Raw genomic sequence first — 14,863 nt, 5'->3', positions numbered from 1 at the left:
ACACACACAAACCGCGCCCTACTAAGTATTTTTATAACCCGTTCTTATGGTGAAAATCACAAGGATATATTACAGAAATTTATCAAGAATGAATCTAAACAACCAATGCAAGAAAGTATTAAATGGGCATCAGATGGAAACAACTTACCAATAACGCTCATAGATACATCAGCTCATCATCACCATAGTTCCGTGGACTGAAACAGGCTTAAATGTAGCGACATGGATAGTGAGACTTTAAATAGCCGATCCCAATTTCTTGGGATACGGCGTAGTTGTTGTTTCAACTTCATTCTCGTTGACAATACTGTCGCAAAGATGTAAAGGAAAGGATCCTTCATTTCTTTCTGATACATTTCTCTCACTTATATATATATTTTTGTGATGTTCAAGGGATAATATAGACGAGTGAATACATCTACTAGGAACAAGACTAATAAGGATTCGACAGCCATTACCTACATTGAGAATTCAGGAGATTGAATATATGAGCAATCATCTTTAAAAGATTTACAACTTGGTTCCACTTGTTTGACTAGACTTCTCTTTTCTTCTACATCAAACCTGTGAAGGAAAATGAATAGGGTAGTATTTTCCACGATATGGAAAGCGAGCACTACTATATATGAACCACCTCGTTTCTTTGCTTGTATTTAAGAGTGAATGCTAATCTAATATGTTTGCTAGCAAATCAGTGAAAACTAAGTATGATTGTTCTTTGATACAACACTAGGAATGCTGAATATAGAACACAAGTTTGTTTTTCTTTGTTTATGATTTAGCAACAAAAAATTCTGTTTACATATGATTTTGATATGACAAATGTGAGTCCAACAACTTTGTTTCTTCTTTTCCTGTTAGGGTATTGTTACTAATCTAATCTTAGATTCTCTTTCTTACATTTTCACATTCTTTGCATTTTACTCGCGTACGAGTAGAGTCATCTGAATGCTTACCTATGGTCTCTTAAGGTATTTTTGTTGATATATAAGGAATAGCCAGTATGATGAAAAGGAAAATAATCTGCAAACAAATCGAGAAATGAGGAAAAAATTATTTATTGCAGAAAGCTATAAGTGTAATGTAATGCATGAACTAAATATCAGCATAAAATCTCACGAGAACCTGAATATAGTAATTAGGCTGACGGCTGAATATGCAAGATTTCCTGGTGATAGATAAAGTCATCAACTGATTTTGACAAAAAATTCCAGAAAAGATAAACAAGAAAACATAACAAACCTTTGATTCAAGGTTCCAGAGTCTCTGCAGGTTTTCAAGATTGCTTCAAGCCTCTTCAAAGTAGTCGTTGCATTTGGATCATTATGGTCAACCTGAAAGAACCGATTAAAGAATCAATTTTTTAACATAAAGAAGAACCATAGTCAAGCTTTGAACATCTTCGGCTTCATAGATCAGATTGACAAATTTAGAATTTTACAAACTAGCTTTTCATCGGGCAACTCTAGAATGAGTAAGTCACAACTGCATGCAGAGTTAAACTTGTCCTGAGAATGGTGAGCAATATATACCTTGGATTCCATTATACGACAAAAGTCAAAGAAAGCTCTGTAGACATCAGCCATTGTTCTTGTCTGATCAATAACCTTAGCACATAGGCCTACAAAGAAGAAACCAAAAAAAAAAAAAAAAAGACTTAATGTTAACATGCATACTGAGAATCATGTATATTACCTTGTCCAATTGAAATTATATATTGAGAAGACGTGTATCTTTACCTCGTCTCATTTCTACAACACCTTTGAAAACTTCAATGTTGTTGTAGTACATCGTCAAGTTCCCCATATTTATGATCTGGTAGTATAAGAAAGCACCGTAAAGGCAATGAATGCTTCAAGAAGGATTACTTAACATGAACAAAAGTAATATTTCTGCAAGTATGAAAGTTATTGTAATACACCATATATGGAATGCATATGTTTCATGGCAACAAGACAATTACAGTGCAAATTGAATGATTTACTAAAGTGTAAGCTTAAAGTGAGTTTGTTTACACTTTCCAGAACGCGTTCCATTCTCATACACACACCAATATGAACTGTTCAAGGAAAGTTTATACCTGGGGAATTGCACAGAAGTGAAAGATAACAGGATCTTGTAAATTAGACATGTAAGTCAGACAATCCTCTGCATGCGATAAAGCATTAGTGACCATTTCATTCAGACATTGTACTGCCTTGACCGAGTTTTCCTCATACTTAAAGTCCTGAGGCAGATAAAGAAGTGAACCAACATATGAACTTCAAACAAGGAATAGCACTTGTTATGATGAAATCAAATGAATTCTACAACATCTTTAAGGAAAAGACGACAAACCTCATTTCAAACAAAACTAACCTCAAGTTTGTTAACATATTTACTCCAAATTTGACGGGGCCAGAACATACGACACTTGGGTACTTCATTTATGTCCTCTAGATAATCTCTAATAATGCTTATTTTCTGAAATATATTTCCAAATATCAAAGTTTTTTGAGGACTGCTAAACATGCATGTTAGGGCCAATACAATACCTGAAGAAATAAACCCATAGAAATGGAGAGGGATTCTGGTGCTAAATCTTCTCTTCGAGAAGCATAAAAAAGATTTGACAAGCCTAATCCACAAAGTCCAGCTGCATAATGACAATATTCATTATAATCATCGAGTGTTTCTACCTGCATGAGACCAGATGGCTTGTAAGTGAAATGCACGAGGGTTAAAGTATGCAGGGACACCCTTAGACATCATAAAAGTGGCGCTTTCATAAGGCATACATGCTTTAAAAATTCTAAATTAGAATGATGACTAGCCATTGAAATTACCAATCAAAAGAACAAGACTAAAATGAAGATAACCAAATATCAAGTATTTCTCATCTGTCGATACTGTTTAGTATTGTTTCTTTTTTCTCCAGATACGTAGAAGATGACTCCAAAATGACAAAACGTGCAATTCATGGTTTTCTTTATATTGTTCCTCAAAACATGTAGACGATATGCAGGTATATAAATTATTACTAGCAGAAATACTAATAACAAATTCATTGACTGAAACTTGAGTAAAGCTGCAGATGTCAAAGTCAAATTTGCTGGTACAGCACTGAGAAGACAAATGCACATTAGACATGTTCATCATCATAATTAATGTGTTAATATATATCCTGAATCACCTCCTTGCATAGAAATTTTGCCATTCCTTCACCCATCCTCTTGGTAATATCCTTAATCACCTCCTGATAACTGCAAAACATGTAGAACGTTCATTCACAAATACTCGCATGCAATTATAAAACTATTGTTCTGATTTTGACTTCAAACTATGATTCCGGATTGAGTTCACGTAGGGGACACATCAGTAAGTCTGTAGTTAGACTGTTCAGTATCACCACATGAAACTGAGCAAATATCTATGAAGCACACCTTTTTGATTCGTATAAATCTCCCGGAATATTTTACAGTTACATCTTAATATGCAACAATATATTAATACCAGAAAAGTAAAAATCTTTTGTAAGAACTAACTTTTTATCAAGCTCCAGGAAAGCAGTGGAAACATGATGGAATTGGTCCATGAGAACCTTGAAGGCCTTTGTACCACCTAATAAATAACAACAAGTATAAGGCAACTAGTCTTGAAAACTTCACATAAATATCATAAAATAAGAAAAGAAAAGACTCAATTAATATATATAGAAGAGAAGTAGGAAACAATAATGAAGTGGGAAAAACTATATCTTGAAACGAAATTAAAGTGAGATAATATCCTCTAAAGTAAATGTACAATGCTAATTATTTCTTTTGTACAACTGATACTATTATGCATTGAATTTACACTCTGCCGTAGAGTCGTAACTAGGATTTGAAGCTTATGAGTTCGACATCCTAATCCTTTTACGTAACTGACTTCTAAATTAACATATATATCAAATGAATTTTATGCGATAAATACAAGGTTTGAACCAAAACTACTGGGTTCGATTGAACCCGTAGCCGACACTTTAGCTCCGATCCGCCCCAGTGTAAAAGTTAAAGTATTTAAGCAATCAAATCCCTTATAAAGCAATAACAAATTATTTTTTTGATAAGAATTAATTGGAAACCTTATAATTAATATAGTGTAAAAGGTTTTATGAAGAAGAAAACCAAGAACCAAAAGCTTGTCCAAATGGAGCCTCTTTAATTACAAAAGCAAGAATAACAAAGTTGAGTGAATAACACAACTTAAAGCAACTAACACTCACATGAAAACTGCCATTGACGATCATAGAAGTGGCAGTAAAAGTTTCTCAAGATGGGTACTCTAACTTCAATAGCTAAGCTGGTATCATCCTCTGTCAATTAGAAGGAAAAAAATAATTAACATTCTAAATCAACCAATAGAATAATGGATTAGAATTCCTACAGTATATTCATGAAATTAAACTGACAAGAGATTATGGAATCGAACTCACCAACAGTGTCAAGTGCTCGAAGAACCAAATAGTAAACGCAAACCTGCAGAGTTGGACGGAAGTTTACAAGACTCAAACTTCACAAGAAAATAACACGGCTAATTTTTATGTATGATTATTCACTTTTACTTTATTGCACTAACATTAGAAACTTATTTACCTTTACTTTTTAGGTTTTAACTTAATTACTAGTTGATATACAATTTACCAGTTATATACAAATAAGTTGTAAATGAATATCCTTGATTGTAGCCTTTTAATGTGGAAATCAAATTCCGCAAATCTTCTATAAATCTCTCTCCTCAATCTCTCTATTTTCTTTTTTCTGCCCGACTTCTTCTTCTTTGGATCTCTATGATTCACCATCGAACCAGTCGTTATCCATTGCCCGCTAGCCATTGAGCCTTCAAAAGCTTCGAAACTTTGATTTGAATTTGATTTTTATAAAATTATTATTTATTTTGATTGGGTGTTGTTACGAACGATCGGGAATATTCTTTCGAGTTTACATCTCAATTTTAAGAGTTTTTGGTGAAGATTATAGTTGAGTTTGGATGAATTTTCAGATTGAAACTCGAAGATATATTAAAGTTATATTATAATTGTATGTAAATTTTATTTAAGTTTGTTCTGTTATAGTTATATTTTTTTTATTCGAATGTTGTATGAAAGTTGAAAAATAGTTATATAATATATGAACCATTGTTTGAAATTTGTATTTAAGTTATAATACTTTCTTTTTACATAAAATTGTTAATATGTATCAAAATTATATCAAGAGAGAAAACTTTGATTAGAATTTCAGAGAAGAAAAAGAACACATCGCATACAAAATACATATAAACCATATAACGTATACAAAATACATAACGACATATTTGTATAAAATCTGTATTTAAGTTATGATGTTGTAGTTATTTTTAACTGGATAAAAATAATGCATGAAAGTTGTAGATAAATTATAAATAAGTTGTATACTATATAATTAGTTGTATAAAATTTATTTTTAGTTTATGTATCGTTTTAGTATCAAATTTGTATTGAGAAGAGTATTGATGTCATGCCTATAATATAAGATTGTAATGCATCTTGACATTTGGAATATCATAAATTTTGTCATTTAAAGAAGAAGAATATTTTTGATTAGTCCAATTAAGTGGATCAAGCACCAAAAAATTATCCAAATTGTCAAACGAATGAACTATATTCCATTTATTGATTTTAATCTCCACTTCACCAATAACTCTAACGTGCAATCCGATGAAGCACTACAGAACAAGTTCCTCCGAAAAGAAAGAAGGTGTAATTGCATCCCATAATTTAAGGTCCTAATCATAGATTATATATGGAGAGAGGCGGTAGAGAATAGGGAAAGAGAAAAAGTGTAACTGAATCCCCTAATTTAAGGCACTAATAACGGATTGTATATAAATTATAAGGAATCCTTGTTTAGGGTGGGTAATATTCAAAATTAAGATAATTTTGATAAATAAGTTTCAAATATTGTATAGGAACGAAAAAATCTCAAAAAATTATATTAAAAGAAGAGCAGCCCAGTGTACGAAGCATCACGCGTTCACGCAGGCTCTAGACAGAGGCAGAGCCACATTATCGGCTGAACTCAGTAGCATTGGTTCAAATCATGTATTTGTATTAACATTTTCATTAAATATATAGTACAAATTATTAATTTGGAACCCATTAACTTAAAAAGATTAAGATTCCAAACCTATAAGCTTGAAATCCAAGCTCTGTCCGGAGAAGGGCCGTCCTAAAGGGGTGTGATGTAGGAATGCATCAATATAATGTTTGATTTCACGGCTCGAACATGTGACTTTTTGTGATGTTTAGGCAAAGTAGACAAACTTTCTGTTTACAAAAGATAATTAATAACTTTTGTGATACTTAGATAAAGTTGAATAAGTAACATTTTTATTACAAAAAATAGTGTAATAACTTTAATGCAATAAAATAAAAATCAAGTGACCATCTAGGGGTGGCAAACGGGCGGGTCGGGTCGGATATGGATTGAGTCGAAAACAGGTAATGCAAAAACAGATAAATTATCCGACCCGACCCATATTTAATTTGGATAAAAAAGAGGTTAACCGTCGGATAATATGGATATCCATATTATCCATGACTTTTTGAATATGATCACTCTCGGGAGAATTCCTAGTTTCTCCAACTTGAGGAAACCCAATTTAGGCTTTACAAATATAAAAGTTAAACCCATTAGTTATCCATTTTCCAAATGAATAATATGATTCTTATCAATATTTAGACCCGTTTTTAATTAAAAATCTCATTATCCCACCTATTTTTTTAAAATAGCGGATAATATGGGTGGAAAAAAGGCATTTCACTTACGACGTTACGAAGGTCGGTAGGGAGGTGTTGAATGAGGAGAGCAAAGGTGCGAGAGACGTTGCGGAGAGTAGTATAGCAGAAGGCCCAGTGTGGCTGCAATGGTGTCCGCTTCTCGATGAGTTTTGCAGCTACCATGAGCTTCATCAATGGGTATACTTCATCCGGATGCCTCACAATCTCCGCCATTCTTCTACCTTTTTCTTCAGCCAAATATTGGACAGCAGTAGTACTGTTTCAGAAAAAGAAGTGTGATGATAAGTGCCAATGACAGTATATATAAGAATGAGAAAAAATGAGACTTTATGAGTTGGCGGATAATATATATATAATAATAAAGAAGTGATTTGATGTTTGAACAATATCTTAGTTGCGTGAAACTGTTACCACTACTATACATGAGCCAGAGGGGCCGAACGCTCAACAGGTTCGTCTAAACCTCTTTCGTCGAAAAATTATACTGTATTGTATATTAAGATTTTTTTAAAATGTATATATAATAGATGCTGAACCGGTTGATTGGGTTCTTTCCAACTTGCTATTCTCGTTTTCAGATTGTTCTTTGGGAGTTGAATATCAAGTCAAAAACACATTTCATGCATTTGTTCCATTTTATACATCATGCTTTTCTTTCTATTAATGTGTTTTTAAACAATGACATGCTAGATCTTATATATAGAGACAAGAGCTCTAACAGTATTATTTATTGCTATGTGTTAAGTTTTTCTTTCTTTTCAAACACCACATTTAAAATTAAATAGAATATAAAATAATAAAATATACATTCTAGTGAGTTAATGTTGAATTTTACTGTCGCTCTATAGTGATATTGGTTCTCTCTCTCCATATATATACTAGTTTTAGGATACGCGTGATGGGCGTGTACCTTATATATATGAGTACAACTTTTTAAAAATTTAATAAATAATATATTTAAGTTATAAAATAAAATTTAAAAAATATAAGCTCTTGAAATGCCAAATATTGATCATATTTAGTTAAAAAAATTACGGATGACCTAGCAAAGTGGAGAAACAATTCAGATAATTTTAGAAGTTTAATGATCTATCACGTACCCGCCTCTTTTATTTTAACATTGTATGAAAATGATTGTTTTAGGTACTGTATATTCTAGACAGGTAAACTAAAAAAAATCGCGACAGATAAATTATGTAGCTAAGAAAACTCCATCGCTTAATAAAAGATAACAACAAATTATCAAAAATCATATCCAATTCAAGATCATTAATTATAATATCCTTAATATCATTAACTGAATATAAATAAGAATAGAGATCACATTTTGATCTTCTTGCAACAATGCTACTAAATTTAGTCATTATCACCATCTGCTAAAAAACACGATCATTAAGAAGTTATGTATAGTTTATCAAATTTAATTTGTATTTAAAAAATTAGATAGAATAGAAGAAGTAGAAGTGGTTAAAAAAGAAAGTGGTCAACACCAGGTTACCTTTTTATGCTTGGAAGCGTTTCTTTTTATGTAGGAAAAGAAGTAAAAATTGCACGGGCCGTCCTATTTGGTCGCCCCCATTTAACCTATACCCATATTTTTAAAATTATTTAACCTATACCCTAAATTTTACAACTTCAGGTGCCTCCTTCTTCCTGCTACATGTGCGCTCCTTTCTTCATCCTTTCTTGATAGTAGTCTTCCAAGTTGGTGGGAGGCGAAACTCATGCCTCATCCAATCAGTTTTTGTGCCTTTCCTAGCACTTCCTCGATAATATACTAAACATTTTTGAGACCAATGATGCAATCGTGATTTTGTGATTTGGTAGTAGAATAAACAGGCTTGTCAATCCCAGTTGCTTTCCAGAATCCAAATCTTGTTACTCTATTTGCTCTTACACTGTTCTTGTATTTAATCTCTAAGAATGCTGAAGTTCAGCAAATATAAACAAAAACTTCAGCTCCTAGAATGCTGAAGTTCAGCAAATACAAAACAAACTTCAGCCCTGAAGTTCATCACAAACATAACAAATTAAAGCTTCAGCTAAAACATGCTGAAGTTCAGCAAATAGAGAACAAAACTTCAGCTACTAGAATGCTTAAGTTCAGCAATTACAAGCAAAAACTTTAGCCAACACTTGGTTCAGCAATTTTTGCTACTTCAGGCCCGTCTACTAGAATGCTGAAGTTTGCGTGATTGCCTTCGCTACTTCAGGCCCGTATGCCTGAAGTTATGCGAAAAGTGGGTACGCTTGCAATTTTTTTTTTTGCAAAACGGGTATAAGTTAAAACGTGGCCCAAAAAGCGGGTATAGATGCAAATCCCCCGGAAAAGAACAAATAATCCTAAATATTAGGCCTACTAACAAAATCTTGTACGAAATCGTGGAAGCAAATATTTAAATAATGATAGTTAATTACTAAAACTTAATGTAGCAATTCAATTTGAATGTCTTTATTAAAAACGTCTAAATTAGTTAAAATATATTGCTCCTATGCCTTTTTGAAATCTTGAAATTGTATTCAAATAAGGAAATGTTTTTAAAATCTTGAAATTGTATTTAAATAAGGAAATGTTTTATAGTAAAGTATTAGTTAATTTTTAAATCCTAAATATTAGGAAAACAATAAAATGACTATTTTGCCTAGTATGAATTCTATTTTAAAAGGGTAAAAAAGGCGAATGACATTTCGATAAGGGCTTTGTGCTTTTAATATAGTATAGATAGATATATGAGGTCTTTAATATCATCCACAATGTGTCCAATGCTAGGCTCGGGTCTTGTTGGAGCACGGCTCCCACATTGCTCTGCCTGTCTCCACATCTATTCAGTAAAAAAAAAGCTTCAAATGCTAGCCTCATTCCATAGTAGCCCAAGCTAGCTTCTACTAGTCCGGACTGAGAGTAGAGTCATTCCCGTTTGAATAAAAAAGATACGAAGTAGCTCGGTATCGGCTCTGTGTATTGGCGGAGGATGAAAAGATCTGTGCCTCCCCCCTGTTATTATGCCTCGCCCGCCCAGTCTAGTACTAGAGCACCCCGATTCAATACCTAGGAGTAGAAGAGAGAACTCCTCGATCCTCAATGTTGGCCTAACTAAGTTTGTTTTGATGATTGACAAAGGAACACACGCATGGACCAGGTCCATACACAGTGTACAAAGACACGGGCAGATTCAAGCACAAGGCATGCATGTGAAGGAGATAAGCTTAAGTGGTTATATCTAATATCACTACTAGAAATTTGGTCAAAATCGACCGCGGCCAACCGACCGACTTCGGTTGTTTTTTCAAAATATTTTATTTTTTTAGATTTTTTTGGCGCAAAATGCAGAAAACTATTTTAGCCTCCCCCGAAATTTATTTTTAAGAAACCGACCGAAGTCGGTCGATTTTTCATATAAAATAAATTAAAATTAATATTAAAAAAATGACCAAAATCGATCCGTTATATCAGTCAGTCATTTTAAAATACAATTCTATATTTTTAATAAAACCGACCGAAATCGGTTGGTAATTTTCGCGCGAAAATACAATTAAAGAGTATAAATAAATAAAAAGAAAGTCCTAAACCAAAATGTACTAATGGTCTAGTGGTAGAATAGAATACTGCCACAGTACTGACCTTGGTTCGATTCCCAGATGGTGCATTTTTTAATTGCAAATTTAAAAATACCGACCGACTTTGGTAGGTTTTTTCGTCAGATTTTTTTTTTGTCGTTTGTGCTAATTAATTGACCGACCGAAATCTGTCGGTATTTTTTACCGACCACCCTAATTTCGACTGATTAAAGTCGCTCGGAAATCGGTCATTTCTTCCAATTTTTCGACCGATTTCTGTCGATATTTGTGGACGGTTTTAGGCAGTTTTCTAGTTGTATATCTCATGAATGAAAATGTTGCATAATTGATAAGGAGCAGGACTCCTTACTCGAAGAGAACTCTATCCTAGATAAGGGAGGAGTTACAAGTTGAAGATAACTAGAACTCTTCCACCAAGGAAGAGTATATCACTAGAACTCTAGTTATTTCCTATTTTACTAACTCTATATATTTCAGGATGTTCCCATTTTACAGGTACACACAAACGCTGAAGTTAAATGAGAGTTGAGAGCAAAATAACAAGGCATTTTGCAAGCAATTCCTGTATGATTCAATTGTGCGAACCTGAAGCTACATGAACCAGATAGAAGAACTGGTTCCTGTTAATAGACTGTATTTGTAAAATAATTCTGGAAATATAAATGAATATAAATAGAAATGAACATAAACAGAAATGACATAAAACCAATTCGAGCCCACTGAATTCACAGTGTTTCCTTAAGGAATTTAATCCCCTCCTAGTACCCAAGGTTATGGATTATTTCCTCCCAGGATAGAACGAATTACACACTGGTGTAGTGGTACTTCAAACCCCAGCGTTTCAGCGAACACAAAGTTCGGTAGCAAATCACACTTACTTTTTGCTTTGTTTGATGCTAAAAGTATGCAGAAGAAGGAGAAGAAACTCAGAAAATCGTAGTGAAATTCTGAGCAGAATAGTGTTGTATTTATAGCCAAAGTTGGGCTGAAATCTGAAGAGGTGCAACTCTTCAGAATGGCTGTTTATGCAAAACGCCCACAGCATAAATGCCATTACATAAATGGCCATTTACTCAACAATAAAGAGGGAAAATAAAGAGGGTAGTTACTTTTCTGTTACCAAAACAGAAAAACGGATTGGATTTAATATTAATATTCTGTTATTAAAATAAATATTTAATAACATTTCTGTTAATATTTTACTATTAACAAATAAATTTAATATTCTGTTATTAAAATAAATATTTAATAACATTTCTGTTAATATTTTACTATTAACAAATAAATTTGCTCCAAAAAGTTAATCAATCAATTGACCGAAGCCGAAGCCGAAGCCGAAGCCGAAGCCGAGCCGAGCGAGCGACGACGACGACGGCGCGAGGCTTGCCTTCTTCTCAACTCTTTAAGAGCTAGAAGAAGAGCAATTGCTTATATACCCATAAAAAAACTCTTCCTCTTCCAATATGGGACAATGCCCATTTGCCACGGGGGGGGGGGGAACTTAAAATTTCACTCAAAAATTTTATTTCCCTCCATTTCCCATTCACCCTCTTTTAAGTATTTAATATATTAATTAAATACATCCAAAACCCAACATTTCCAAGTGTCTGTCTTTTATTCTAGTTTCATTGTAGTAGGCTTTTTGAGTTGTATCTTTCAGCTTTCTCTAGAAGCATTTGTACTAGGTACTCTGAGTGTATTGTTTAAGTTAGAGTTAACTAGAAATTGTCACAACAGTCTGAGGCTGGTTGCGACAAAGGGTTAGAGGTAATCTTTAGGTTTACAAGAGCTTTGTAAATGCTGTTTTTGACTCAGTGATTTAGTGAAGTGTTGGGAAAAATCCTACTATGAAGTAGGTCGTGATTTTTTCACCTTTTCAGTCACGTGTTTTCCACGTAAAAATACTTGTGTTCTTTACTTTTTGCATTTATTATTCCGCAATTGTAGTATAAAGAATACATAGAAGAACCAAGTCCTTCTATATTTTGTGCACACGAAAAATTAGATACTATACAAATCACTCCCTCTCCCTCTGGTATGGTTTGAAGCATAAAACAACACTCATGAATGGGTACACATATAATATACATGGCACTTCGTTTTCGTATTTTGTATTGCCATATGTCAAATAAAAATAACTAGTTGTTTGGGAATGAAGCGTAATACTTATTGTTGCATATATACGTACCACTAATGCATCCTCCAATTTGCACTCTAGCCTTTAGTTTAAACTGAACTTACTCTTGTTACCCTAACACTTATTGTTGTATATATACGTAACTACGTACGAATGTACTTTTCATACAACATATCTATATATTGCTATATATTCATCACCGCTACAAAAAGTAACTTAATAATCGAGGCCGTCTTTAAGCTGTGATTATTTTATCTCCTTTGTTTTATTCTTTTTTTTTGAATTGAAACAAACGTGATCCGTGCGTGTTATGTTACATTATGATCATATTATTGAGCTAAACTTTACTAATCAAATTCAATAGTGTATTAATGTCCCAATCCATGTAAGGGGGAAGATCATGATGTATAATATAATGATGTGATAAATTAGAGCCCGTTTGGCTTAGCTGATTTAGAATAGCTGATAAGCATTATGTGCTGAAAAGCACTTTTAAGTGCTAAAGCTGATTTAAAAAATAAGCAGTTACCTGTTTGGATAAAAGTGCTAAATTAATAATAAGCAGCTGAAAAATTGGGTATACAAAGAGTTTTGTTTTAAAAAGAAGTATTTTAGGGGTAGAATAGTAAATATTTTGGTCAAACTTAAAATGCTTATAAGCTAAAATTTGATAAGTTGGAGGAGAACAACTTATGACTTTTGGCTTATTTTTGGCTTATAAGCACTTAACTTATAAGCACTTTTAATTTTACCAAACGCGTAAATAAGCCAAAAAGTACTTATAAGCCAATTTGCCCAGCTTATAAGCTTAGCCAAACACCCTCTTAATATATCGGCTTATCAATATAGCTGCCGACAAGCTAACTAATTAGTAACATACTACTGTAGCTAATAGCAACATATTACAGCTGTCAATCTCTTTAAAACGGAGAGAGTATGTGTTATCAGTGTAAATTATTTAACGATCACTTAAAAAATAAATGCAGATAACTTTATTTTAAAAAATAATATCTATTGATAACTTAAAATAAAATATAACTAAGTGTCACGACCCGGATTTCCCACCATCGGGATCGTGATAGCGCCTACTCGTGGTAGCTAGGCAAGCCAACTTATTTGCCTTTCATTAATAAATAAATCTGTTAACAATCTTTAGCATCAATAAGGAATATAGAATTTATTACTAATAATAGCGGAAGTCTAATTTATAAGTCTGAATCAAAACGCGGAATAGTCAACAATAGCCTCTACCCAAGATTTGGTGTCACATTACTCACGAACCACTAAGAATAAACTAAATACAAAAGTCTGAAAGAAATATAACAGCTGTCTGTCTCGAAAACAATGAGGCAACAGTCAAAATGAAAACATAGAGAAGAGACGCCGGGCCCTGCGGACGCCTGCAAGGCTACCTCCGTCTCGTGAATAAGAAAGTCTGCTCCCGAACTACTGCTGCTGCTGCTCCTCAAAACCTGGACCTGTGCAAAAATGCACAGAAGTGTAGCATCAGCACAACCGACCCCATGTGCTGGTAAGTGTCTAGCCTAACCCCGGCGAAGTAGTGACGAGGCTAGACTGGACATCACATAAACCTGTGCAGTTACAAATATACAGCGAAAATCGAATACCAAGTAATTAACAACATGGGAGGGGAGACATGCTAAGGGGAGATACAATATTAACAGCAATCAAGAGTAACAACTAAAACAACTTAGGTTCATAATGAACAAGGAATCAATACTCACATACAAACACATAGCCTCAATAACTGTTGCTGCGTGCAACCCGCTCCATAATCACTGTTGTTGCGGCGTGCAACCCGCTCCACAAATACCACTGTTGCGGCGGGCAACCCGACCCATATCATTTACCATGTATCATTGTTGCGGCCGCAACCCGATCCTCACCTTTTACTGTTGCGGCGTGCAACCCGATCCTCAATATCGGGTCGTGACAAGGTGATTGACATTACCTTTCCTTCATGAATCAAGTGCCCTCATACAACAAAAGAGAGTAGTTCCACACAATAAAATTTAAGAACACTTAGGAACTCAAGATAGAAAGAATTCACTCACTCTCAGAAATAACATTCATATGCCACAAAAGATGCACCATAAGCTTGCCCGTAGTGTACTACTCCACTAATCGAGCTCATTCAATCTTGGATCAATTAGGACTTTATTTGGTTGTAATATAGGCTACGGGACGGGTAGGATACATTTAGATATAAGGGTGACTACACCTCCCTAAGCACTTTAATACATATACTTTAACATTCAAATCCCATGCTTATGTCAAACCAAACTCCACCTTCACATCAATGTATATTACCCCATATTTCTTTAAGCACA

General features: G+C 33.7%; 1 protein-coding gene across 3 annotated transcripts; it reads right to left on the bottom strand.

Annotated features, from left to right (window-relative positions):
* On the bottom strand, positions 145–7,067 carry LOC109233469 (squalene synthase-like). 3 transcript variants are annotated; one of them, XR_002069077.1, is made up of 15 exons: positions 6,824–7,067; positions 4,454–4,496; positions 4,244–4,333; positions 3,525–3,600; positions 3,173–3,242; positions 2,535–2,678; positions 2,359–2,463; positions 2,081–2,227; positions 1,740–1,815; positions 1,533–1,621; positions 1,243–1,334; positions 1,126–1,168; positions 957–1,023; positions 459–564; positions 145–307 (listed from the first exon to the last, which is right to left on the bottom strand). XR_002069077.1 is itself a non-coding variant. In XM_019399353.1 (14 exons), exons 1-13 carry the CDS (start codon positions 7,007–7,009, stop codon positions 967–969), a joined length of 1,218 nt encoding a protein of 405 aa, XP_019254898.1. In that variant the 5' UTR covers positions 7,010–7,067; the 3' UTR covers positions 145–564; positions 957–966. The 3 variants fall into 3 exon arrangements, 2 of the variants coding, with proteins under 2 accessions (XP_019254898.1, XP_019254899.1); XM_019399353.1 differs by having other exon boundaries at positions 145–564; XM_019399354.1 differs by having other exon boundaries at positions 145–564; positions 1,126–1,150.

The sequence above is a fragment of the Nicotiana attenuata genome, chromosome 10 (assembly GCF_001879085.1).
Source record: "Nicotiana attenuata strain UT chromosome 10, NIATTr2, whole genome shotgun sequence".
NCBI lineage: Eukaryota > Viridiplantae > Streptophyta > Magnoliopsida > Solanales > Solanaceae > Nicotiana > Nicotiana attenuata.
This window is presented reverse-complemented; position numbering and strand designations above follow the sequence as displayed.

Coding starts and splice junctions, on each gene's coding strand:
- LOC109233469 (XM_019399353.1), bottom strand. CDS start 7,009: ATGGCGGAGATTGTGAGGCATCCGGATGAAGTATACCCATTGATGAAG. Junction 4,334..4,453: donor TCGAGCACTTGACACTGTTG/GTGAGTTCGATT, acceptor TCTAATTGACAG/AGGATGATACCAGCTTAGCT. Junction 1,024..1,125: donor AGCCTAATTACTATATTCAG/GTTCTCGTGAGA, acceptor ATTTGTTTGCAG/ATTATTTTCCTTTTCATCAT.